The sequence below is a fragment of the Podarcis liolepis genome, assembly GCF_965112155.1.
Source record: "Podarcis liolepis genome assembly, chromosome: 17".
Classification (NCBI taxonomy): domain Eukaryota; kingdom Metazoa; phylum Chordata; class Lepidosauria; order Squamata; family Lacertidae; genus Podarcis; species Podarcis liolepis.
Window position 1 is genome coordinate 38191184 of NC_139571.1, and position 25078 is coordinate 38216261.

The 25078-nt window shown below is 41.5% G+C and overlaps 1 protein-coding gene across 5 annotated transcripts in view; it reads left to right on the forward strand.

Annotated features, from left to right (window-relative positions):
• PAX5 (paired box 5) overlaps positions 1-25078 on the forward strand; it is a 260888-nt gene that overhangs the window by 54591 nt on the left and 181219 nt on the right. For 4 of the 5 annotated variants that reach the window (XM_083481891.1, XM_083481892.1, XM_083481888.1 and 1 more), the window contains 2 exons: positions 9419-9584; positions 17778-17975. In XM_083481891.1, the coding sequence (XP_083338017.1) occupies positions 17890-17975 (86 nt within the window). In that variant the 5' untranslated portion in view covers positions 9419-9584; positions 17778-17889. Of the gene's footprint in view, positions 1-1657; positions 1680-9418; positions 9585-17777; positions 17976-25078 lie in introns of those variants that run through there. The other variant, XM_083481889.1, reaches the window with a different exon arrangement.

Here is a 25078-nt window from a genome sequence, read left to right on the forward strand (position 1 = left end):
GGGTCCTGAAAGCTGCTCTGGCCGAGAAGCGCGCTTCTCCGCTGAGGGAGAGCGAGCCAGAGAGGCGCACGACTGCGACGGCCGGCCGGCCGAGGAGGCGCTCCTGAGGAGAGATTTCCTGAGGCGCCTGGAGCTTGAGCGCCCAGGTGTGTGTGTGTGAGGGAGAGAGAGAGAGCGAGAGAGAGCGCGAGTGCGCGCGCGCGGAGTGGGTGGGTGAGGGGACCCTCCCGCGAGAGCTGGCCAGGTGGAGACACACACGCGCACACACACACAGGCGCGCAACTAGAGCCGGCTCCCTTCGCGAGAGAGAGGGAAGCTCCCTCCGCAGCCCGAGGCGGGAGAGCGCACGCGCGCGCTTGGCCATGGGAGAGCCGCGACGCCGGGCGCCCGAGGAGCGCGGCAAACTTTCAGCGCGCGCGGAAGTGGGCGCGTGAGGTGGCCAAGCGCGCCGCGAGCAAAACGCCGCCTCCCTCGCTCCCTCCCGCCTTCCCTCTCTCGCTCGCTCCCTCTCCTCGTCGCGCGGCGGGGATGCCGCTGGCAGGCTCCAGCCGCCGCCGCCACCGCCGCTGCTTTCTCCTCACCTCCTCTGGCGCCTCTCCAAGCCCAACTTCCCGCCAACTTCGCGGGCTCTGAGGGCGCCCGGCCGACGGAGGTCGTCGCTCGCGCCCGCCCGGCGGGGGAAACCAGAGGAGAAGAGCGGAGAAGGGACTTCTTTCCTCCTCCGCCGCTCGACGCCGCGCGGTTCTCCTCAGGACTTGGGACGCCCGCCGAGCGAGACACCTGTCCGTCGCCTTCGCGCCCTCGCTGCGAAAGAAGCCGTCGCCTCAGAGCCGTCGCCGGAGCGGAGACCTCCAGCTTGGCTTGCCGGCTGAGGAGACGGAGGAGGAGGACGACGACGACGACGGAGGGGGACCCGCTCGCCTCAGACAAAAGACTGACCCGGGTCACTTCCCGCCCCCTGAGGTAGCCCTTGCCTTCGTCGCCGTGGGGAAAAAGACAGGAGATGTCCGTTGAAAAGTAGCCCCCGTGGATCTTGGCAGCTGAGCCGCCCCTGCCCGCCTCTCTGCCTCTGCCTTGGACGACCTCGGACTTGAAGAAGCGCTGCCTGTGTGGAGACTCTTCCCCCCCCCCCCCAGCTCCTCTTCAGCTTCATTTCCCCCCTTTCTTTTTTTCCCTTCTGAAGCACCGGACGGGATTGATGGCTTTTTGCTCCTGGAGGTGGGAGAAATAAGGCTTCCTCCGCCGCGCAAGCCCGAGCCTGGTCGGAGCCCGGAGGCGGCCGAGCCTGGCCAGGGGGACGCGGGGGGCGGGGAGGGGGAAGGGCCCCCCCAAGCCCCTTCCGCTGCCGAGGAATAACTTCCGCGAGGATCGCCGTGCTTCTTGGGCTCCGGGCTCCGAGGGGGATCTTCTTGCCTTTGGGAAGTGGCGCGGGGTGTTTTTGTTTCCGATTTGTAGCCGATCGACCTCACGGCCAGCGACCCTCTGCTTGACCTTTCCACTCGAAAAAAAACAAACAAACTCGCCCCCCTCGCCCCAGACAAAACAAAACAAAAAAGTGATCCCAGGGAGTTTAGCTTAAGGGGATCTGAAAGCAAAGCAAAACGAAAGCCTCGAGCTCCGTGGATCGGCTGCCCAGATGGAAATACACTGTAAGCACGACCCGTTTGCAGCGATGCATAGTAAGTAGCGGCGGCTGGTTCCCTTTCTCTCCGTCTCTCCCGGTCCCTCTTCCTCTGGCGTCGAAGGATGGAGCTGCCCCGAGCTTATTGGTTTAACTGGGAGGGAAGGAGGAACGGGCTGCGGGGCCGGGGATGCCTTTGGGCATTGCTAGGGAGGCACGACGGCGGTATTTGACCTGCTCTTGGCAGCCGGGAGCGGACGAGGGCAGAGCAGGAGAGAGCGAGCGAGCGGGGCGCTTGCCCGGCTGGCAGCCTCCTCTGTCCGGCTTGTTCCCTTTGTGGTTTCAGAGGAGTTAAAGCAAAACAAAACAAAAGAGCCACACGGACATCCTCCTCCTCTCTATGCACAAACACACGTCCTGGGCCACAGTATGTAGGGGATGAATGGAAAGCGTCCTCCCTTTTGCTTTAGGACACGATCCAGCCAGAGCGAAACCTTCTCGAAGTCCAAGTGATTTCAGGGGGAGGGTTTGAAGCATGTGCTCTAACTCCTCCTTCCAGCGCTGGGGAACTTAAGAACAGGTTCTCTTCGACTGGGTTGTGTTCTGTTAAAGCATCGTCACCATAATTATAATCACCACCACTTTTTAATAATAATAATAATAATAATAATAATAATAATAATAATAATAATAATAATAATAATAAACTCAGCAGAGAGTAGCCTTGCCTTTGTATCCAACGCAGATTAAGTGCTGTTAGACCAGGAAACGAAAGCCAGAGCCTGAGCAAAAGAGCAGCTTCTAATATAACAAGCATCCCTATCTATCCTAAATGCATTTACTCGCAGCACTGATTTCTAAATTGCTTACTTTTGCACAACGAATCTACCCAGCAGGGTGTTCCTATGCATGTCTACTCAGAAATAAGCCTCACTGAGTTCCATAGGGCTTACTTTCAGGTAAGCGTGCATAGGATTGTATCCTTACAGTATTTTTTTTAACCTATAGGAACCTTCCACAAGCAGGGTTTTCATTATTATTTTTTAAACTATGTTTCCCCCCTTTCCTCCATCCACTTCTGTTTTTGTGTGTCTTACTTTCTCTCTGTCTTTGTGTGTCTTTTTCAAAGTTCAGGGTAGCCCTACTTGACTTCCCCCTTCCCTGTTTATTCTGCAGTTATGCATGGGAGGGAGAAAACGCCTAAGAAGAAAATATAATTACAACGACAGCGACCACCAGATTATTTTAACGCCTTTCTAAATAAAAACTCCTTCCGTATATAAAATACAAACTTGGATTTAAGAGTCACACGCCCCCACCCCAAAATAAAAAAAGTTTTGTCTGTAGTATATTGTTGGCAATGTTTTCTTAACACAAGTTTTAGAAATAAAAATGACCAGCAGTTTTAAAATGCAGTATAAGGATTCGTTCTCCCTTGAAAAATTATTTTAAAAAGGCAAATATGTGACGACTGAATAAGACAGGATGTTTAAAAAGGCCTTAAATATTGGAAGTTGGCTGTTTAAGTTAGCAGGTCGTGTGTAATGTGTTTGCTCGAGATTTGTTGTGCTTGAGAGGGCTAGAGGAGATTTATCCATTAACACAATGTTATGTGAAATGACATCTTCTCTCATGGTGAGTTAAACGCCGGATTAGATCCAGAGATTTCAAGGAAATATAGGGTAGAACTAATCGCATTTCCCTTATGCACAAGGGCTTTTTAGCCAAGACGGATTTTCTTTTCTAGAAAAAAAAGGGGGGGGATCCATATGATCTATCTATCTATTCATCCATCCATCCATCCGGCGGCGAGATGGATGTGATCTATCTATCTATTCATCCATTCCCTCCCCAATAAAACAATTTCATACTAGATCATTGGATGCATGCAGAAAGCACAACGCAGGGCAGGCAGGCTGCAGATTCGCTTGGAAAGTATACAAGAGCCGTCACCTACAGAGAAAAGTGGTAGAGGAGCACAACCTCCAGAGCTGAAATTGTCTGGAAAGGTTAAGGCTACTGATGCGCGCCCGCTCAGCCCTGCATCGGTGGAGAGAGGCTTTAAAATACGAACATCAAAAGGGGTCTTCTCTTTTCTCCCCCCCCTCTTCCCCCCTCTCTCCTGGAGTTGCCTTTGTGCTAATTTGAAGAGAGAGCGAGAGCGCGCGCATATGCGTGGAAGCTACCAGGGGACTAGGGGTTTCCTCCATTAACCTAAATAATGATAAATCGATAACTTCTTCAGGAATTTAAGAAGGAAAACAAACGCGAAAAAGAGAGAGTGGAGGGGGCGGGGGATAGGACCCTCACCCAGCGTCTTATACTTCGCCACCACCCCAGTCCCTTCTCGATCTTATTATTTTAAAGTTGCGCCGTCAAAAAGAAGCCCGTTGTTGCTCTCCTTTCCCAAAGTAGCGGGTGGGAAATGTGACTGATATCTTTACTGGACATTAACACCAGCGCGCTCCTTTCTGTCAGGAAACGTATTTTGTTCTGCAGGAGGCGCCGAAACTTCCGTTCAAATGCGCAGAAGGGAAAAAAGCCCTCGCAGTTTCCTCCCCTGCCCATCCAGAAGAATCGCCTTCTAAACCAGACACAGCCTTTGATTATAAAGAAATCCGTAGTACTAGAAGAATCTGTTTCCCAGGAACCTGTTTTAGGTTCGCTTCGAACCATGGCAGCAGTGGGCGCTAGATTAGCATTCTCTTCAATGAGGGAACTCCCTGGAAATATAAACACGGAAACGGCTCGAAAGCCGTGCCCAAAAAAGGCACCAAAATCCCCGGACAAATCTGGTCGCTGCTAGTGGAGGTCTTTATAACAGCCTCGATATATGTTTTGGTCCCGGGTGGGTGGGAGGGAACACGCGTTTTCTCACGTTAACCATCACCAGGGTCAAAACACACAGGCAGGAGAAAACCTTCACGCCCCGTGCTACATTGCAGCAGCATCTTGGGGGGGGGGCAGACCTTTGTAGGTGGACAGACAACCAGGGAGGAGTGAGCCTGCCTGCCTGCCTGCATACAACCTTGTCGTTTCTCCGACTCCCCCTCTCTGTTCCTTTATGGTAGTTCGCATCCTCACCCATAATTCACTCTGCATATTTTCTACATAGATGAAACTAGTTGATAGCCGGAGTTTTAAATCGCACGTTTCGCATACTCGCTGCATTAGCTTGAGCTGACCTGACTTTTCAATTAGCATGATAGAGCTGGGCAGGCTTGGGGGAAGAGACCTTTCAGTTACTTCTGGTTAACGAGGAGATTAAAACTGGACAATCTCTCCGAGCTTCATATATGAAGAAAACTTTTTCTTCTTCTCTTGGCTGCCGCTTCCTTCCATATAAAGTTTTTTTCTCTTTTAACTCACTATTCCGTCATTCGCTGCCGACGCCAACAGTTAGTTTACGTGTAAAGGCACACTGAAACACAGTCAGGTTTTGCAGACGGAAGAAAGGGCACCTGGGGGTTTCAACTGACGTCCTCTGTGATGGCTCGTTCAAATTATGGAGAGCTCCCAAGCAAAAAATCTCAGTTGCACCAATATTTGCCACCCCATCTGCAATATATAATAAGCCTTGTTCTCTATAGTGTGTATAGGAAGGCTGGAGTGCGTTGAGAAAATGAAAATTAAGAGAATAAATTATTCGGAATTAAAGCAATTATTAGGTGTGTGTAGGTAATAGTTGATCAACATAAGGGATACTTTTGAGGATGGACTACAAATCAGGCTCTGCATATGATCAAAATGAACCCCCCTTCAATGGACCAGATAACCAACTGGACCAGATAATGCCGGAGACAGTTAAGTCTTGGACGTGCCAAAATAAAATCATGTGCAATAGCCAAAGAGAAAAAAACATGAATTTCAAAACGCCCCATCTAGGCCTGTATGAGTGTTCTTACCGGTTCCTTAAAAAACCAAAAACCAAGTGACAGTGAAACTGAAATAGATAGTGTATTAGATGTTTGTTTATTGATTGCTAATGAGTTTTCTCCCATTGGATGCGCGTGCTTGCACCCCCTCGCCCCACATAACCTGTTATCTGTCATGCTACACTTTAGTCAGGAACCAGCGTTGGCGATTCATCAGTCTTGTAAAACTTTGTATCCAAACAGGCGGACTGACTCATTGTATGCATATGTACAGATTTTTTTCTACTTTTCTTGGCGGTTTAGGAATCTATCTGTCTATATCTATCTATCTATCTATCTATCTATCTATCTATCTATCTATCTATCTATCTATCTATCTATCTATATCTATCTTCTATCGTCCCTGAAGGAAGCATGGAATAAAAATACGATCAGTTAAATAAATAAAAACAGCTGCGTGACACGCAGGCACAGCTGTATAGCAATACATTTAGCCACGGGTACATATACTTAATTCAGCCTGTTTTGTATGCAGATATCTAATACTGATCACCGACAAACACATGGGCAGAAAATGAGAAAGATTCATGCCGAACTTGCGACACCGGCACATAGCATCACACACTCTCATACACACAGACGCACCCAGCTTCCTTGTGGAAGTTTTTCGAGTAGCTAATTCTATAGTCGACATTTGTCGGTCCAGCCTTACTAAATATCTGCAACCTGATTTCTCCTGGGCAGACCAATTATCCCAAGAAGACAAGGAATCTTATACTGGGCAGAACAACCAACAATATCTTATAAGAGCTGAGTTAACTTGCATTCTGAGAAAGAACTACCTGATCTTTCTGTATCTCGAGTGTTTTAATGTGCTTGGCTGATCCTTGAAGCAACGAAGGTCTCATCAGCTCGCTTTACCTTTCTGAATTAGTGCTTTTTATTATTTAAGTAAATTGAAACACCGATAACTTCTATCTGATAATAGAGAATTTCTGCCTGATAATAAGGAAGGCACACACTGCAGCTTCCCCACGGGTGGATCGTTTTCTTTTCATTTAAACTAGTTATTCCCTTTCCGTCCCATAAATTTTCCCCGGCTAGTAAGATGACCGACATAAATCCGTAGTCCCCTTTAACTGCCAGCAAGAGACTCAGGAATGACTTGTGCGTCGTTTCCTTAGCCCAGCTTGCACTTTGGTGTCACGGGACAACTGCAGATCCAGCCCACCAAGGAAGAGAGTGCAGGTCGGTCAGGATTAACAGCAAACAACCCATCCAGGCCTTGGGTAGGAAAGGATCCTTTTCCTGGCATTCTCCTCAGTCCATATAGCTTTGGAATGGAAACTCTGACTGCCTTCTTACTCCCCTTCATTTTGTACTGGATGAAAACCAAAAGGCTTTAGGTTTGAAATTGGCCATTGTGGGTGGGGAAGAAGGTAATATTTTTGGAAGCAGAAAATCATGTGCCCCTGTCTGTGTCTATTGTATGTGTGTGTGTCTTTGTCTGTTAGTTTTCCTAAAACATCCACTTATTTAAACTTCCTAACTCATTTTTACTATCCATTAGCATTGAGCTCCTTAGTTTATTTCCTTAACCCACCCCACCCTCCATAAGGACCAAGCATTATATACACTCAAGGTCCGTAATTCAGGAAATGTGATAACTATCTCACCCCTGCAAACCTTTTACAAAGGTGGAATATCAATTGTTTGATTTAGCTCCAGTCATGTGCACTGTTGGGCTGCTTAAACCTTCAAACATCATGGCACATCCAGGAGCAATAGTCTGGATTATTAGAATTAAAATGTTCCATAGCCTTCTTAGTGAACCTTTATACACTAGGATGCGAGGGAATTCTCCCCTCTGTTATCCCCACTCTTTTTCTGTCTCTGCCTTCTTTTCCTCTCATAAATCGTCCTTATATTTGGATATTACAGTAACAGTAGTCACCTGGTTGCAACTTTGTTCACTTGGGAGACTACAGTGCTTCCTTCTTTGCCCTTGCCTAACTAGTCCAGGTACTCCCAAGTTTGTTAATTTCAGCTGGGTTTCATTTTCTTTCAGCATACTTATCTGTTTCAGCTGGGAAGCTGGAACTACTCTACACTACATAACTTCTAAGAGTGGGGATATACGGCTGTCTATGTTAACTGATAAATCTGACCCCTTTCCTGGTTGCTGCAATATTAACCAGGATTTTAAATCAATAGAGATTGCATCCAAATGTATAGCTAACCAAGACCTAAAAGTACACAGTCCCTTTGCCTAATTTTGACTTTGCAATTTGTAATCTTTGAGGATTCTTACGCAGCCAGCATAGTGAACAATATTTCTATTAAATAATGTTTAATATTGTTAAAGCACATTCACTGGGGTAAAAATAATTACTGAAAACCATGTTCTTTCAACAGCTGAACCCTTTAATTTTTTTAAAAAAAGCTCCTTCCTTCCTTCCTTCCTGCTCCAGACAGTATTTTAAAGCTCAAAATGAAGGCACCAATAAAACAAAGAAAGCAAAAAGTGGATTCACCTAACTTCATTTTAAGGGAGAACATATTTAGTCATAACTAGTCAGCTGAAAAATAAAAGATTCAGTTTTTAAAATGAGTAGCTACAGTAAGAGTCTGTGCTTGGTTGACACAAATTACTTTAATAACCAAGTAGTTATTGTGGATTTTTCATATGTTCTGACATACTCCAAAGTTTGACAGCAATTTATGAACTGGGAAATTATTGGGTTTAAAATAAAAGTGTTTTATATATGTAACTGGTTTGTTTAATACAGAAACGGTTTGCCTTGTCAACTGATTCTGAACAGTTCAAGTCCTCTGTAAATAGAGAGATTAGCTTATTACTTTTGCTCAGTTGTTGCCAATGATGCTGGTTATTGCAATTATTTGTTTTCAACATTGCAATTTCTCTATTATAAGTAGTTTGCATGATTAACAATTTGGGAGTTAATTATATTTTCTCAGTTAGCTACATGTCATTATATTTCGCGCTCATTGATTTTGCCCAGTTAGCTGCTATTCATCTAGTTGAGAACCATTTCACAACAGATAGATGTTTCACCTTGCTAAAGGAGAGTAGTGAAAATACACACAGAGAAAGAGTAATCTATTTAGTTTGTCTGAGCCAGGCTCTGTAGGCTCCTAATATTTATAGAGGCTCTTCTACATCCTATCAGCTAGAAGTTATTGACTATACATACATACATACATACATACATACATACATACATACATACATACATACATCTTGAGGACACACATAATTAAACTGTGATTTTCAAAGTAAAAGTGAATGCTTGGCAAATTTCATCTTTGAATAAATTTTGCTAAATTTGCCCATATTTTTTCCCTTATGAGAAAATATTTGGGCCTTCTTTTCTAACCATGTGAGATAGGACCCCTGATCCTAAGCACGTTTACTGGAAAGTAGGTCTCATTGAGCTTAATGGTACTTAAAAGTGAGTGTGCTAAGGATTTTCAGCCTTTATATCCACCCTATCAGTTAGGCATCATGAGTGATTTTACATTGCCTGATGATTTCAGGCATTGGCCTAAAAATAACTTTTGAGAGATGGTTTTGCAAATCAGAGGCCTGATTCTCATGCCACATAATCCTGGGTAATTATTGAAGTAATTAGAGTTACACAAGTGTAAAATTGCTATCAATGTCAAATTAGGTCTCAGTAAATAACATTGTTCCTCCTCCTCTCAGCAAATAAACCATAGCCATAATTTCAGAAATGGTGAACTGAAACTGAAACTCTTGTTTAAGAATTTGCCCAGTGCTTGATGGTAGATGGGAATCTATAGCTGAAACAGGCCTTATGTAAGCATCTTCTAAACAGTCACAAAGATGTATTTTTCTCTCTGCTTGTTTTTGTTTTTGTTTCCCCCCCATATGTTTCAGGACATGGAGGAGTGAATCAGTTAGGGGGTGTTTTTGTGAATGGTCGACCACTCCCTGACGTAGTCCGCCAAAGGATTGTGGAACTTGCCCATCAAGGTGTCAGACCCTGCGACATTTCCAGGCAACTACGGGTCAGCCATGGCTGTGTCAGCAAAATTCTTGGCAGGTAAATGGAGATAAGTGAATCTCATTGATTCTTAAAGAGAAAATACCATGCTGTTTGTTATTGGAATGTGTTTTAAAAAACAGTTCGGTTTGTGACTAGGCAGATTCTTGGGAGTTAATCCAATGATGACAAGAATTTCAGAGAAATCCATTATCTATCTATCTATCTATCTATCTATCTATCTATCTATCTATCAACAACCAAATCTAGGAAATGTTTTAGAAATAGATTATTGAGAATATATTTAAGAAGTTATTGATTATGGAACTATTTATTATATGCTTCCTACTGAATATACTGGCAAATCTACGAGTCATCTCAATATTATGGAAAATTACTATTTAGTGAGAGGTACCCTTTCTGTTTCTAAGAAACATTAGCAATTCAAATAGTAAATAGTTGAGGCACACTCAACAGAACTAAGTAAGCCACATTGAAACCCGCCTGAAATCAACAAATGCTCGCTTAAAAAGCAAGCCATTTTTATTCATTTAATTATTTAATTTGCATATAATAAATAAAAATCAGTGTAATTATTAATAATCTTAATTACTGAACTTTAAGTGAACCTCTCACAGTGGAGATGCTCTAACTGTGTAGCAACAGCAGAATACTTAAAAAAGAAAGAAAGGGAAGCTTCTGTTGTTTCAGTACGTAAAGTACTACTTGACCTAGGCCGAGGAACAGTATGATTGTGGACACAATGATTTTGAACATGCTATGATATAATGCTCCAATTTTTTAAATAAATTAATCAGGCGCATTAAACTAATGTAACTTGGTTAAGATCACAATAATCAGGTATTTGCTCTTGCAAAGGAGAGTTTGTTAATGTACCATGTTACTCTGCTTTCCATCACAATGATACTCTTTTCTTTAGTCACACAAAGCATATACCGTAATATATTAGTTTTTAAGGTACTGCCGGATTCTGTATTGTCTCTCCGTCCACCCATTCCCCAGTAACTTTGAATAAAATCTGGATAGGTTATTTTGTTATCTATCACTTCTTTGTTTTTCACCAGCCTAACCTAGAAAAAGTTAAAGGTTTTTGGTTGCATTTGAATAATTTCAGCTGTAATCCAATTCCTGCTTTTGTGGAAGTCCCATTGCACGTAGTGGGGATTACTTCTGAGTAACCATGCATAGATAGAACTCTTAAATGTTTATCACTGATTTTTCAACAGTATATATTTCATTTTCACTACTATGACTTCTGTACTTCCACTGACATATAAAAAAAGCTATTCATAAGCAGACGTAAAGATTTGTAGTTAGTGCTGCACAAATACAGTTTCTTTAGAAAGTTGTGCAATTTCACACTAACTAGAGCCAAATTCTCAAGTAAATTTGGTAAATTATGGTTCCTTTTTTAATAAGGTCATCTTTCCATCTCACTACATAAAAAGGAACTTTTGACCATGGATGCAAAACCAGTCCCATTTATATTAAAATACAAAAATTCTGCAGTATAATTAAACATTCTTTATAGTGTTCTGTGCATGTGAATCCTTTCAGTATCCCCGTTCTCTGTGCGAAATCCTCAGAGTCAATAGTGGGATATAGCGAAGGTCAGCAGATACAAGTAGACCTGGATCTTTTCTGTCTTACATCTATTTGACAAAATGTCAGTTCACTGGATTAAAGGGAAGGAGTCTTGATTTTATACTGCCATGTGTGAAAAGACAAAAAACAAGCCATAGATGCTGCTCTGCTAACTTTAATGGAAATACTCTTGAGTAAGTAGTTTCAGGACTGGATCCTTAAGCATTCTAACATTGTTGATATTTCTTAAAAGAGGCAAGTTAGGAAACTCAGCGAAAAGCCTATCAAAGACACTGGTAGTGTTAAGATTGCACAACTGGAGATTTTTCAGATTTTTGTTTGTGATGCCGGAGGAGGCCAATATGTATGGTCTCAGGAATGTTATTTAAGTGCAGTTTCTAAAATTACCAGTGTCAATGGCAGCAGTCAGTTTTGTGACATTTTATCTTTGCTACTTCATCCCACCCCGATGGCAGTCACATCAAAATTTAACTTTTAGCTTACTATTTCTATTAGCCAATGAATAAAACTAATAAACAAGCAACTCCTTTCCAATAAGAAAGAACATCTAAAAGTTTTACTGTTTCTGAATAGATTTGTCACTAGATATATTTGCATTGCTATGGAGCTAAGAATTGAGTTCCAGAGCTTTGTCATTTAAGTTGTCAACAATAAATTGGAATTTCATAGCTCATTATTTTCATAACTAATAATTACAGTTGGTAAAATGTCACTGTAATTGGAGCACTCTCTCTCTCTGTGAATATATATATATATATATATATATATATGCTTTCGTAGATTTTCACGGGTACAGGAATGCAGGTTTTGGTGTCTTCGGGTGTCTTCCCGTGTAAGAGTTGGGGTGTCTAGGCGACGTTTCGACGAGGTCTCACTCGTCATCTTGAAGATGACGAGTGAGACCTCGTCGAAACGTCGCCTAGACACCCCAACTCTTACACGGGAAGACACCCGAAGACACCAATATATATATATATATATATATATATATATATATATATGCAGGTTTTGGTGTCCTCGGGTGTCTTCCCGTGTAAAAGTTGGGGTGTCTAGGCGACGTTTCGACGAGGTCTCACTCGTCATCTTCAGGCTGGTGCTTTCGGCTTCTTGTTACTGGAACAGAGCGGGATCTCAGTGTTTGAGTTCCTATAAATACTGTAGAGGGGTGTGGTGTATTGCCTCAAAAGTTCTGGGCAGAGGGGAAGTTCCCAGGCTAGTGTTCTTTTCTTCTTTTGTTCCTTAATTACTTGAGGGATATCTTGAGTGATTTCTTGAGTGATATTCTGAGTACCACTTAGGTGGGTCATTAGGTGTGGATTAGTTGCTAAAGCCTTCGTGTCTTGACCTCTTGAATTTGTGAAGAGTTTTTCTGGGAAGATGGCTGTACTGCACTTAGTTGTGCTTTGGCTTGGCTTCGTGTATAGGGGCGAGCTGTGGTTTTGTGCCCTGTGCCAGCCAGATCTGTGTAGGGATTGCAGGGGGGTGCAGCATCCGGAGTTGCCACTATGGTTTGGTTACTGGATGGTGTCTGTAATTTATCTGTGGAGAGGGTCTGGGTTTGGGTCTGGTGTGGTTGATTGGTGGTGGCGTTCTGTGTGCCTCTGGATCTGGTGTCGGTTTTTGTGGGGAGGGCTAATTTCCAGATGTCTGGCAGGCGGGACGTGTCGTCACGCTTGTTCATGTTGTGAGGGTGTTTCTCTATCTCGATGGCTTCCATGATTATTCTCTTGTGGTGATGTTCCATGTTAAAGAGCAATTTGGAATCTGCAAAATTAATTTCGTGTCCTGTTTCTTTCATGTGTTGGAAAAGAGAGGAAGATTTTTCTTCTTTTTTGACGGCATTCTTGTGTTCTGCGATACGTGCATTTATTCGTCTGTTTGTTTGTCCAATGTACGTGGCTGGGCAGACTTTGCAGGGTATTTCATAGACCCCTTGGTTTTCCAACTGGATTTTATCTTTGGGGTTTCTGAGGATATTGGCTATTTTTTGGTTGGTGCAAAAGGCTGTTTTGATATTGTGTTTAGTGGTCTTTGTCAGCCAGGCGTTTGGTTCTGGAGATGAGGGTCTTGGCTACGGAGTTTATTTGTGCAGGGTGGTGGTGTGATTGAGCATGTAAGTAGCGGTTGGTAACGCCTGGCTGACAAAGACCACTTGACAACTGAGTTACAGAATCTCTCAAATGTGTTAATCGCCAATGGATACCAGCAAAACAGGGTTAAGAAGCTAATCCAAAAAGAAACACCCCCCAAAAACCAAGACACGGAAGAAAACAATGGCATGGCCCTCCTTCCTTATATCAAGGGCACTACAGATAAAATTAGCAAAATCCTCCATAAACACAATATCAAAACAGCCTTTTGCACCAACCAAAAAATAGCCAATATCCTCAGAAACCCCAAAGATAAAATCCAGTTGGAAAACCAAGGGGTCTATGAAATACCCTGCAAAGTCTGCCCAGCCACGTACATTGGACAAACAAACAGACGAATAAATGCACGTATCGCAGAACACAAGAATGCCGTCAAAAAAGAAGAAAAATCTTCCTCTCTTTTCCAACACATGAAAGAAACAGGACACGAAATTAATTTTGCAGATTCCAAATTGCTCTTTAACATGGAACATCACCACAAGAGAATAATCATGGAAGCCATCGAGATAGAGAAACACCCTCACAACATGAACAAGCGTGACGACACGTCCCGCCTGCCAGACATCTGGAAATTAGCCCTCCCCACAAAAACCGACACCAGATCCAGAGGCACACAGAACGCCACCACCAATCAACCACACCAGACCCAAACCCAGACCCTCTCCACAGATAAATTACAGACACCATCCAGTAACCAAACCATAGTGGCAACTCCGGATGCTGCACCCCCCTGCAATCCCTACACAGATCTGGCTGGCACAGGGCACAAAACCACAGCTCGCCCCTATACACGAAGCCAAGCCAAAGCACAACTAAGTGCAGTACAGCCATCTTCCCAGAAAAACTCTTCACAAATTCAAGAGGTCAAGACACGAAGGCTTTAGCAACTAATCCACACCTAATGACCCACCTAAGTGGTACTCAGAATATCACTCAAGAAATCACTCAAGATATCCCTCAAGTAATTAAGGAACAAAAGAAGAAAAGAACACTAGCCTGGGAACTTCCCCTCTGCCCAGAACTTTTGAGGCAATACACCACACCCCTCTACAGTATTTATAGGAACTCAAACACTGAGATCCCGCTCTGTTCCAGTAACAAGAAGCCGAAAGCACCAGCCTGAAGATGACGAGTGAGACCTCGTCGAAACGTCGCCTAGACACCCCAACTTTTACACGGGAAGACACCCGAGGACACCAAAACCTGCATTCCTGTACCCGTGAAAATCTACGAAAACAAATATATATATATATATATATATGGAACACGCACAGTAAATATGCTTGATTCTACATTTAGGAATCAATATTTCTTAATTTACAACACTTAAACACTGGCACAAAATAAATAGCAACAGTGGCAAACCTTTCAAAGATGTCAACACCAGCAAATTGTTTCTATATTTAATAGTTTGTTGCTGAGCCATCTTAACTATGATTGTTTAATTGATACTGCTTGTGAATATAATGGGATCTGTATAGGCAATGCATTTTAGCCCAATAACAATGCCAGCATCCTGAATATGGGTCTAGATTCTTCCCAAGACTGGACATTGCATTCTGGGACGTTTTGTCTTCTCAGACTATAAGTTAAGTTATGAATGGGTGCAGTTTGTCTTATGGTGGTTGTTCACAGCACAAATGAAATTATTTGTCATTACTTGGTTTGATACAAGTTTGTTAATTTACCGACCCTAGCATTAGATGAAAATAAGAATGATGTTTTAATCGCCCAGTAATTCACGATCCATAGAACCAGATCCACCTATTTTGCTGTACTGTTTGAGGCCCAGAAGCCAGTCTGATGCAGAATCCTGTATACTATCATGTTTAAAATATTAGTGACATTTTAACCTAATAATAAAAAACAGTGCTCTCAGATCAGGTCTATTCCAAACCTGCTTAGTTTAAATAGTGTAATAGCATTAGGTAACACAGGGTTGTGGCTTGAACGCTGACCTATTAATGAGCAAGTCCCTGGTTTAAATCTCACCACTGCCCTTTCACTCGGTGACTTAAGACAAGCCATTCTTTCTGATGCTCAGGCCCTTGCTATACTTTTTATAGCAATTTAGACTTCACTTCACATGGTTCAGGCTATTGCAGGCTCCCAGACCATTCTCTGGGTGGGAAAATCAGAATTCAAATCCGTGCTTTGCCATAAAGCTGACTGGGTGTCCTTGCGCCAATCAGTGGCGTAGTGTGGGCTGTCAGCACCCGGGGCAAGGCAAGTAATTTGCGCCCCCTAACCCGTGGATTTGCGCCCCCCTAACCCTAACCCCCAGATGTTGCGACCGGTGCGGCCGGCCCCCCCTGCACATGCTACGCCACTGGCGCCAATCACTCTCTCTGCTTCACCTACCTCATAGAGTTGTTGTGAGGGGAAAATAGAAGGGGAAGTGGCAGCATGTACTGTATGCTGTTTTGAGCTCCATGGAGTAGTGAAAGGTAAGATAAAATAAAAAAGTGAGAGGTATATATATAGTAAATAAAAATGATTTCTAAATCAGCTACTGAGGGACAATGAGTGCAAAAGGATACGTAGAAAATCAACTACTGTAAAAATAAAAAGTACTCCTCATAAGCACAGTGACTGATGAAGGGCGACTTTCTTCTTAAGTACTTTATCAGCCCGGTACTATTGACTTTGATGAGAAGAATTTAAATTAAATTAAAGTTATTTTCCTTAACTGAGTTGAGATCAGCCATGGCTGATTAAAACAGGAGAGTCCATGAAGGCATTTGTTATGCATTGTTTTGTCATACAAATGTACACTATCAATTATTTTATGATATTCATTGTATATACAGTGGTACCTCGGGTTACAAACACTTCGGGTTGCAGACTCCGCTATCCCGGAAGTAGTACCTCGGGTTAAGAACTTTGCCCCAGGATGAGAACAGAAATCGCATTGTGCCGTGGCGGCGGCAGCAGCAGCGGGAGGCCCTATTAGCTAAAGTGGTACTTCAGGTTAAGAATGGTTTCAGGTTAAGATCGGAACTCCAGAACAAATTAAGTTTGTAACCAGAGGTACCACTGTACATGAAAACTTTGCAGCTTCATTAGACTCAGTGCAATATTTCAGAAGGCTCTAATAGCAAGCTTAATCCAGCCTTCCCCACCCTGGTGCCTTCCAGATGTTCAGAACTACAGTTCCCATCAGGCCCAGCCAGCACTGTCTTGTTTCACCAGTATTTCTCAGCTAAAGAGTTGTACAACAGACAATTTCTTTAAAAACCCAATAGGAAAACATAAACACAGGATGTAACTGAGCTACATATCCTATTGAAATCAACAGCAAAACCCTCATTAATTTTAATTGCTCTAATCTCACTTCAGTGTCTTGCCAGTGTGGTGAAGAAGGATATTAGGCCCTGACAAAGGGCTCTCAGAAAGAAGACGCCCAGCTGAAATTGTGTAGTTAAATGAAAATATGATGGGCACCAAAGTGCTGGGTCCAAAATGCAGCCCAAAATTGTAAATTCATCTTATTTTAATATGATGTGTGTCTGAGCCTTCTGTATAGAAAAATAATACAGATTTATGATATTGCTAGTTAGAGAGCCTTTGGTTGGTATACAAATAATTGGGTTTTCTGTGTTGAACTTCTGTTGGGACATCGCTGGTTTGTTATCATGGCTGTTCTCAACAAGGTTAGTCCAGAGACCTTGATATTCTTTAGTCTACAGTAGCTGAGCATTAGACTCAAAGGGTGCACATTACCTAAATTTTCTGTAACGTAACCATGTCCATTTTACTGGTGCCTATATAGGAAAAGTGCTTTGTAGATTCTTCTTTCATTTGCATCAGTAAATTGCAATGGGTTACCGAGGAGAATGGGAGTTTAACAGTAAAGCCAGTAGTTCAGAAATTCTACCTACCCTGAAGATAGCAGTCAGGAAAAATGTGTTTTAATTTTTGCCCTTCACAATTATGAAGAAAAAGGAATGAAGAAAAAGGAGATAAATTCGTGCATTGTTTTGACTGCACTTATCTTTCCATGATATTGTTTTACCACTTAGTTGCAAAAAGATGGTAAGTCTTAATAGTAATTTACTAGAAATGGGACCAATGCTCCCCACCCCTATTTAAGTAAAAAAATTATGCCAGTGCCAATTTCTTTTTATTATTGTTGCTATACAGATTAATAACTCACATTTTCAGTTAATTTTCAATTTTCACTTGCCCTTTAAAATCACATCATTTTTATTGCCTTCTGGCCATGAAGGAAAACACACATGCACCTATAGTTATATATCAAACAATCTATAATGGCAAATTTAAAAAAGAATTAGGACACAAATCATGTGACGTTAAACACTTCTAAGTCTTATTGATTTCAGTGGGAGAATTAAATACATGGGTTGCAATTTACTAGGGGTCCATTACATTAGAATATATAATGGGAATGACCACTGAAAATGCATTCCTGAATTGATTTTAATTTTCCTCCCTCTTTCCTGAAATTTTGTTGTAGGTACTATGAGACTGGAAGCATTAAGCCTGGAGTTATTGGGGGGTCAAAACCAAAGGTCGCCACACCCAAAGTAGTAGAAAAGATTGCAGAATATAAACGCCAAAACCCCACCATGTTTGCCTGGGAGATCAGGGACAGGCTTTTAGCAGAGCGAGTATGTGACAACGACACAGTACCCAGCGTTAGCTCAATTAACAGGTAAGGATCTTTGGGGCGGTACAATGGAGATGCATGTGGGCAGTGTTTCTTACAATTGTCTGAAAATGGAATGGGTCAATTTTGATTATTTGCAGGGCTCTTCACATGTGTAAAAGGCATTCATAGCCATTTTGTGATCTGTTTCTCATGCAATGTTTGGAGGACTGAGCATAGCTGGAAGAAGGACCTTGTAATAAATTTTCTGAAAGGCAAGGGAAAAATGAATATACAAAATAAATAAATACGAACATTTCTTTCTCCACAACGCCCATTGTCTCTGTCTTGAATTTCCATTTTTCTGCCGTCTAAGACCCTGATATTTGTTATGTGAAAACTAGGAACGTAACTGTTCTAATGCAAAAAAGTGTGAGTCTATAACTTTGGAATGTGGACTGGGAAATAAGGAAGAACTAGTCTAGGACATGGACCATGTGGTCATATTTTGCTAGATTTACCATCCATCTTTATTATTGATTAATTGAAAGTGAACCTGGGTAGATCAGTAGTGCATCTGCTAACAGAAACAAGTGTGGTAGAATCTAGAGTGTCCTCCAGTTTAGTGACCTGTGCAATGTGTCTATTAAATCTTATGATTAATTTTGCAAAATTCTTTTGAGATTCTTGCATACAAAGTGCTATCTTAGATTGTGTACTATGAAGTTTCTGTAATTTGTACTTGTCCGGTGCATGAACAGTCATGCTTATGAACAGTGTGTCAATTACTGCTTTTCTCAAGAAGCAATCACTGTCCCAATGTGCACAATTGTAGTTCATCACATCAAAAGTTAAGTATATATTTCATAGGAGAACTGAAAGATAATTCAGCTATGAGCTACAGTTTACTTCACAGTAGTTCTAGTTAAGTCCACCTTGTTACCCTGAAATAGATGGCTTGCAAATCACATCCTTTGTGAATTTTTATGTTAAATCCCAAGAAACCAAGCCCCATTAGTGGGAAGTGTCTCGTGTTTAAGGTAGCAGCACAGCTTAAATTGGGATATTTGGATTTTTTAAAAAATAAACAACTTATTTTAAATTTAGAAAATTCACACAAGTGGACTACTTTTCTGTATTAGAAACAACAACCCCAAAGAAAATTTTCATGGAATTTCATTTAAATGCTCTAACTTTATCTAACAATAACACACTATTTGTATTGCTGGGCGTGTAATATATAGCTGCAAAATTATTTTATTTGTTCTTTTTGATATCCAAGCATCTTTCGAACACTCACTAAATACTTAGTAATTTCCTCATAGGATTTTAAAATATTTTTTAAAAGGTTAGGGTACAAAAATTGCTGCTTTTTGACTGGTTACTAATCTAATTGCATATTATCACCAGATATTTTGCAGTGAGAATATACAGCTTTGCACATATTAATAATATGAAGAAAGTTAGCCCTGTTGAAATTAACAGGGTAATTTAAAGCACTTCCTGATTTTCACTATTATTGGATGAGACTCAATCACATATTGTACTGGCAAATTCAGGTTGTACAATTCAGGTTGGGAGGTCTTGCACGGGAAACCAGCTTCACCTCCAGACTGACCTTTTTAAAATAAGGAAAGTGATGAGAAAATGTGCTAGAAAGTATGGGATAAAATTTGCTGGATGCAACATCATTTAACCTCCCCACAAGCAAATGAGAATGAATGCCCAATAAATTGCTGATATCACCTAATCTCCTTAAGAACTTTGTGCAGACGAATAATGATAAATGTTCAATAAATGGGTTACCTGATATTGCAATTGATTTATGTCCCATTGAATTCAATAGATGTTAAGTGCAAGCAGCTTCACTTTGGCTCCATCTTTTAATTCTAATGCCATTCAGGACATTGGCTTCTGTTTCCTAAACAGAATGAAATCTCAAGCACTAGAGACAATAGAGCATAACCTAATTTATCTGCCTTTCCATATGCTTTGGTTATTTGGTATTTACGTGCCCTGTTGCTATGATCATTGCAGGACTGTGGGCAAAATTATGTGCTCAGAAAGTGTCTGACTAAACTGAAGCTGTACTATTTTTGCATATTGCAAAGTCATTTATTTAAAATGTTTGGCTAAAACTGAGAAGTAAAACAACAGCTTGGCCTATAGGCCAATTAAGGGAAAGTACATGGACTTAAACCAATTTAGTCCCATTGATGTCAATATGGCAAAGCTGGCAGAAGCCCAAATATTCCTGGGTTGGTTTGGGCTGTCTGAACTATTTTTTGCCTGAAAACAACATTTATCTTTTATGTGCGCTAGAAACCACCAGCCCAGCTCTGTAATCAGCTATAGTCATACTACTAGTTATACTGTTACAAGGCATGTATTCTGATTCTATGCATAACTAGCAAGTTACTTAACATTTTAGCTTTTGCTACCTGCCCCAAATGAAACTGTTATTGAAGAATACTGAAAAAGTTACGTATCGTAATACATAGCTTTTATATATCATAAAACAGACCTGCTGATTCCGTCATTTTATAGCAGAGACTCTGAAGAACTGAGTAGGGTTGCCATACGTCCGGACTTTTGTGAACATATTCGGAATACTGCACTCAGAAGCAGCGTCTAGGAGGGAAATCGCTTAATGTCCGGGAAAATCCGGGTATATGGCAACCCATGTCAGCAATGGGTTGCCATACACCCGGATTTTCAGCGATTTTCCTTAAAAAACTTTCTGTCCAGATTTCCCCTGTTTGAAATATGGCAATCCTAGAACTGAGTATGATTAACTTTCTTCCTTCTCTTCATCTGGAGGCCACCAGACTGGGGAAGGCTGCTTTGTAGAATATCATACATGAATAGACAGGTCCCTACCCAAAAAGCTTTAAGTCTAAGTTACCTAAGTAGTGAAGGGGAAAACATAGCAGAAATGAGGGAAGGGGGAATGTAAAATAACAAAACAACAAAAGGAGGGAGGAATTTATTTATTGCACTGAAACCCACGTGGTTGCACTAAATATGGATCCTTAAACATAGATGTACACACACACACACACACACACACACACACACACACACACACACACACACTTCAATATAGAGCTGTGTCATGCAGCTCCACATTAGTCTCTGGGCACATCAGAGAGGCTAAGGTAATAGAGGATGGATGAGAGTAAATGCAGGTACATGTATTTACATTTTTTTTTAAATTTCCCAAAATTCTCTTTTGTAAACTCATGGGTGAAAAATACACAGTTTGGCTGTAAACCTCAGAACACCAGCTGTTGGTGACCAGTAACAAGGGAAACCTATTAACTTCATGCCCTGCTTCTGAGAACACAATCATACCTGTCTGGCCACAGCTGGTAACACTGCTGAACTAGAGATATACCTTTGGTCTTCAACTGCAAGGCACATATTATGTTCATAAAAAGAGCAGGCACTGGTAAATTTTTTGCATATTTCCCCCCCTTTCAGTTACTCTTGCTGTACTATTTTTGAATATTATGCCTAATTACTTAAAATGATTAGCAGCTAAGTTCCAAATAAGTAAATCACAAAACAGGTTGGTACAGTTTGCATGAGATAAACCCCCTGCAGCAATCTGTTTAATCTCTCTCTTTCTGTCTCTTTTCATATACACATTTATGTACATACATGAGGGGCTTAAAGGAAAGTTGATACCTTGTTGATTTTTGCATTTCAGAGAAAGAGAGAGAGAGAATTAAATTTCAATCCTGACATGTGTCTGGGACTGAGGTGTTCTAGTTGTTCTTTTCTTTCAATTCATTCCTCTAGGTCTGGTATTCGCAGCAGAGTCTTGATCCTACACCAATAATTGATAAAACACAGTGCCAGCTCAGCTGGGTCCCTGCTTACGTCATTTGTCTACTGTGGATATATAAAAAAATGTTTGCAAGATGACAAGTAAACTTGAATTCACCCCTAGTGAATGAAATGCTTTATAGTTCTGGGGAAGATAAGGTATAAGTGGAGAGACAATAGCAAATGGGCAGATCCGTGCACATTCTGACACAGAAAAAGTGCATGCTTCTGTCATCTACTGCACAACTTAACAGTTTCTAGGAGAGGGCAAATTGGCATCCTTTGAAGAAGCGACTATGTCTCTTTCACCAAGTACACATTTCTGTATAGCAGGAAATATATGGATCAGATATATTAATTTATAAGATACACAATAAATTGAAAATGTGTAAATAAATAGAGTTTGCAGGGCAAAGAAAGCAGGTCCATCTGAATGTTATTTGAAAACCTAATAAAATCTAGCAATATTTAGGGATGATTCATAATTCAGGTGGCATTCATGTTTTGTATGTGGCGTTTGATGCCTGAGCGCATGAAATGAGGATGCGTGCGTGTAAGCATAGGGCGGACACGCAACAGAGAGTAACGATCACCAGTTCATTCAAGGCCAGTCTTCTCTAATCAGTTGCCCCCACAGAACAACCTCCCCACCTGCCTTGACTACCTTACACTCCACGTAGTATTGCTCTGTAAAATGGAGAAAGCTATGTCCTGTGTGGAAGCACAAAGCAGAAAGGAGACATATGGGACATTCTGCCTTATAAGAAGTGCCAGGTTGTTCCCTGGCCAGTCTGGAAGGCACCACCATCTCCTCCATGCTCTGAACAATCCCATATGTGCATGGGATTGTTTGAGGGTGCTCAGTAAGGAGGAAGTGAACTTCGTATATACTCAAAAATGTATTTTATTTTAATTGATCAGGAAGCCACCCTGGAAGCCTTTTTGGGCAAACACTGGGCAAAATACTTTAAAATAAATACATGTGCTTCTTTCTTATACCTAAAGAGAGAGAGAGAGAGAGAGAGAGAGAGATTGCTTTAAATTAGGTGCTGTGTGAAATATCCAACACCAGCCCTGCTCTGAACCCTGTACAGATGCCAGCAGAGTGATCGGTGTGTAGGAATTGCACCAGTCACCTGTTTGGTTCCCAAGGTCATTTACTCAGTGCAAAACCACTCTACAGCCTTGTGCGGATTGAACAGGCCAGTTGCATGCTGAGATGCAGGCAATGTGAAATGTAGCAGCCAATTTGCAGCAGTGCAGATACAGCCTCCAGGCCTTCATTCTAGCTAGATAGCGTGCAAGGCTTCTAGTGGAGAAGCTGCTGTACATTCAGAGAATACTTGCAGAGCAGACCTAAGAAGTAGAGGCTCGTGTTGCCTCATCATCTTCAGACTGAAATTCTCAACTATGGGTTCCTGTTACTTTTAGGCGTGCCTCAGTTCCTACCCATGTAAGAAGGCTGCTCGCTGTGTCATTGTATGATTTACTGCTCTTACCTTGCTTTCTTCTAATCAAACTCTTCTAGAGGTGGGTACTTTGCTGTATCTCTGCATTAGGTGTGATCAGATCAGCTTAGTCACCCATGATGCAAAGACAGAGCAGAATAAACCACCTTCTGCACGGCTCACTGCTCTGTTCCTTGGGCTTGTACAGTCTAAAACTATGTTCAGAGCAGTGCCGTGCTGAAACAGGCCTTGAACTAGAATTGGGGGTCACAAACTCTTAAAATGCAAACCCTTCAGTGTACAGGAGTTTTCGGTTTTACTTATTTCTTTGAAACGTGCTTCAGCTTTCAAAACTTTTGGAAATATAGTATTACTCAAAGAGGGTCCCATCCTGAATTGTTCATTAAGTATTAACACAACACAACAACTACAACCAAACACTTCAGGTGGAACTTGGAGTAAGCCCATTGAAATTAACAAGCACAACTACCGTTATGCCTGTTAATTTCAGGGGATCTACTCTGAGTAAACCTTAGTTGAGTACTACCCACCATAATCATCTACAGTTTGGTAAATGGTGCAAAAGAAGAGGCAGATAACAGTAATTTGGCACTGTCACTTTATGAGTTGATGTTCTGAAATGCCAAAGAGGAAAATGTTTTGTTTTTTTAAATGACAGGAGAGTGTTCTTCTGTGAACATACTAAACATGAAAAAACAAATCTGGAAGACAACCAGGCAAAAGCTGGGAGTGCGGCCAGGAACTCATCAGGCCACAAGCTGCCAGCTAAAATATTATATTAAAACAGGCATATATACTGTGTGGAGAATTATATCAATTAACTGTGTGCTATTTGATAAAAGACCGTTCTATAGTGAGTGCATCAATCTTGTTCTTATTAAAATCAATGGCAAGATCTCCATTTGCGTCACTAGGAAAATATACAGAGAAGACCTCCTGCGTTCAGTGCTCTTAATGCATCTCCACGGTGGATTTTCCATTGTTAACAATTTTATTTATTTTATGCTAACTTCAGTTCTCCAACCCAGTATTAACAAAAGCCTAAACCATATGTAGCACACACACACATTTTGCTGCCTAAAATATGTTAGCAAATATTTTGAAAGTAGCTATGACTCTAGATAAGTATGTATGAGTAAGTTGGCACAAAAACCTTAATTTATGGTGATGTTAATGTTTAGGGCATTTCTACAAGTCTGTTGTATGGAATGAGCAGAGAGGAAACACCACAGAATTATTTACGGTAGTTAATGAGACATTTCCTGTTGCGAGGGTTTAGAACTGTGCAGATTTTGCTCGCTGAATATTTGGTGCTGTGAGGAAAAGCAGCAGTCACCCACAAACCTGCACCAGGGTCCACATTTTGCCCCAAACTGGATAAATTAGTCATGCTTAACTCCAGTTGAAATTAATGAGACAAGGTATTATTGAGATCAATAATATGTGTAATTATTATTGCAGTTATTTTATATCCATTGGAAGTCAATGGAATTTAAGTACTTAGATCCTGCGTTTTGGACACTGTGTTGTTTATATTGTATATTTGGCTTTGCTCCATTTGCTCAGCTGCAATTCTTTCAGTCTCCTTGATGGGGTGATTACATATATGAGTTACAGTGAATGTCCAAGCATTGTGAATGATGACATTCACACATGAGAGTGGGCAATTCCAGTTTTGTGAAGGTATTTAAGTAGACATGCATTTCCCAACTTTTCAGCTATGGCTGATAACACATTTAGGCAGTTCTCAGCTCAGTGCATCTTTTTGGTTTTCAATTTGGGAAATAGAATAGTAATGAAGAGGAATAATTTTCTTGGACACTCATCATGCTTAGTTATTGTTTACCTGCATAGCTATTTTTTGCTCTA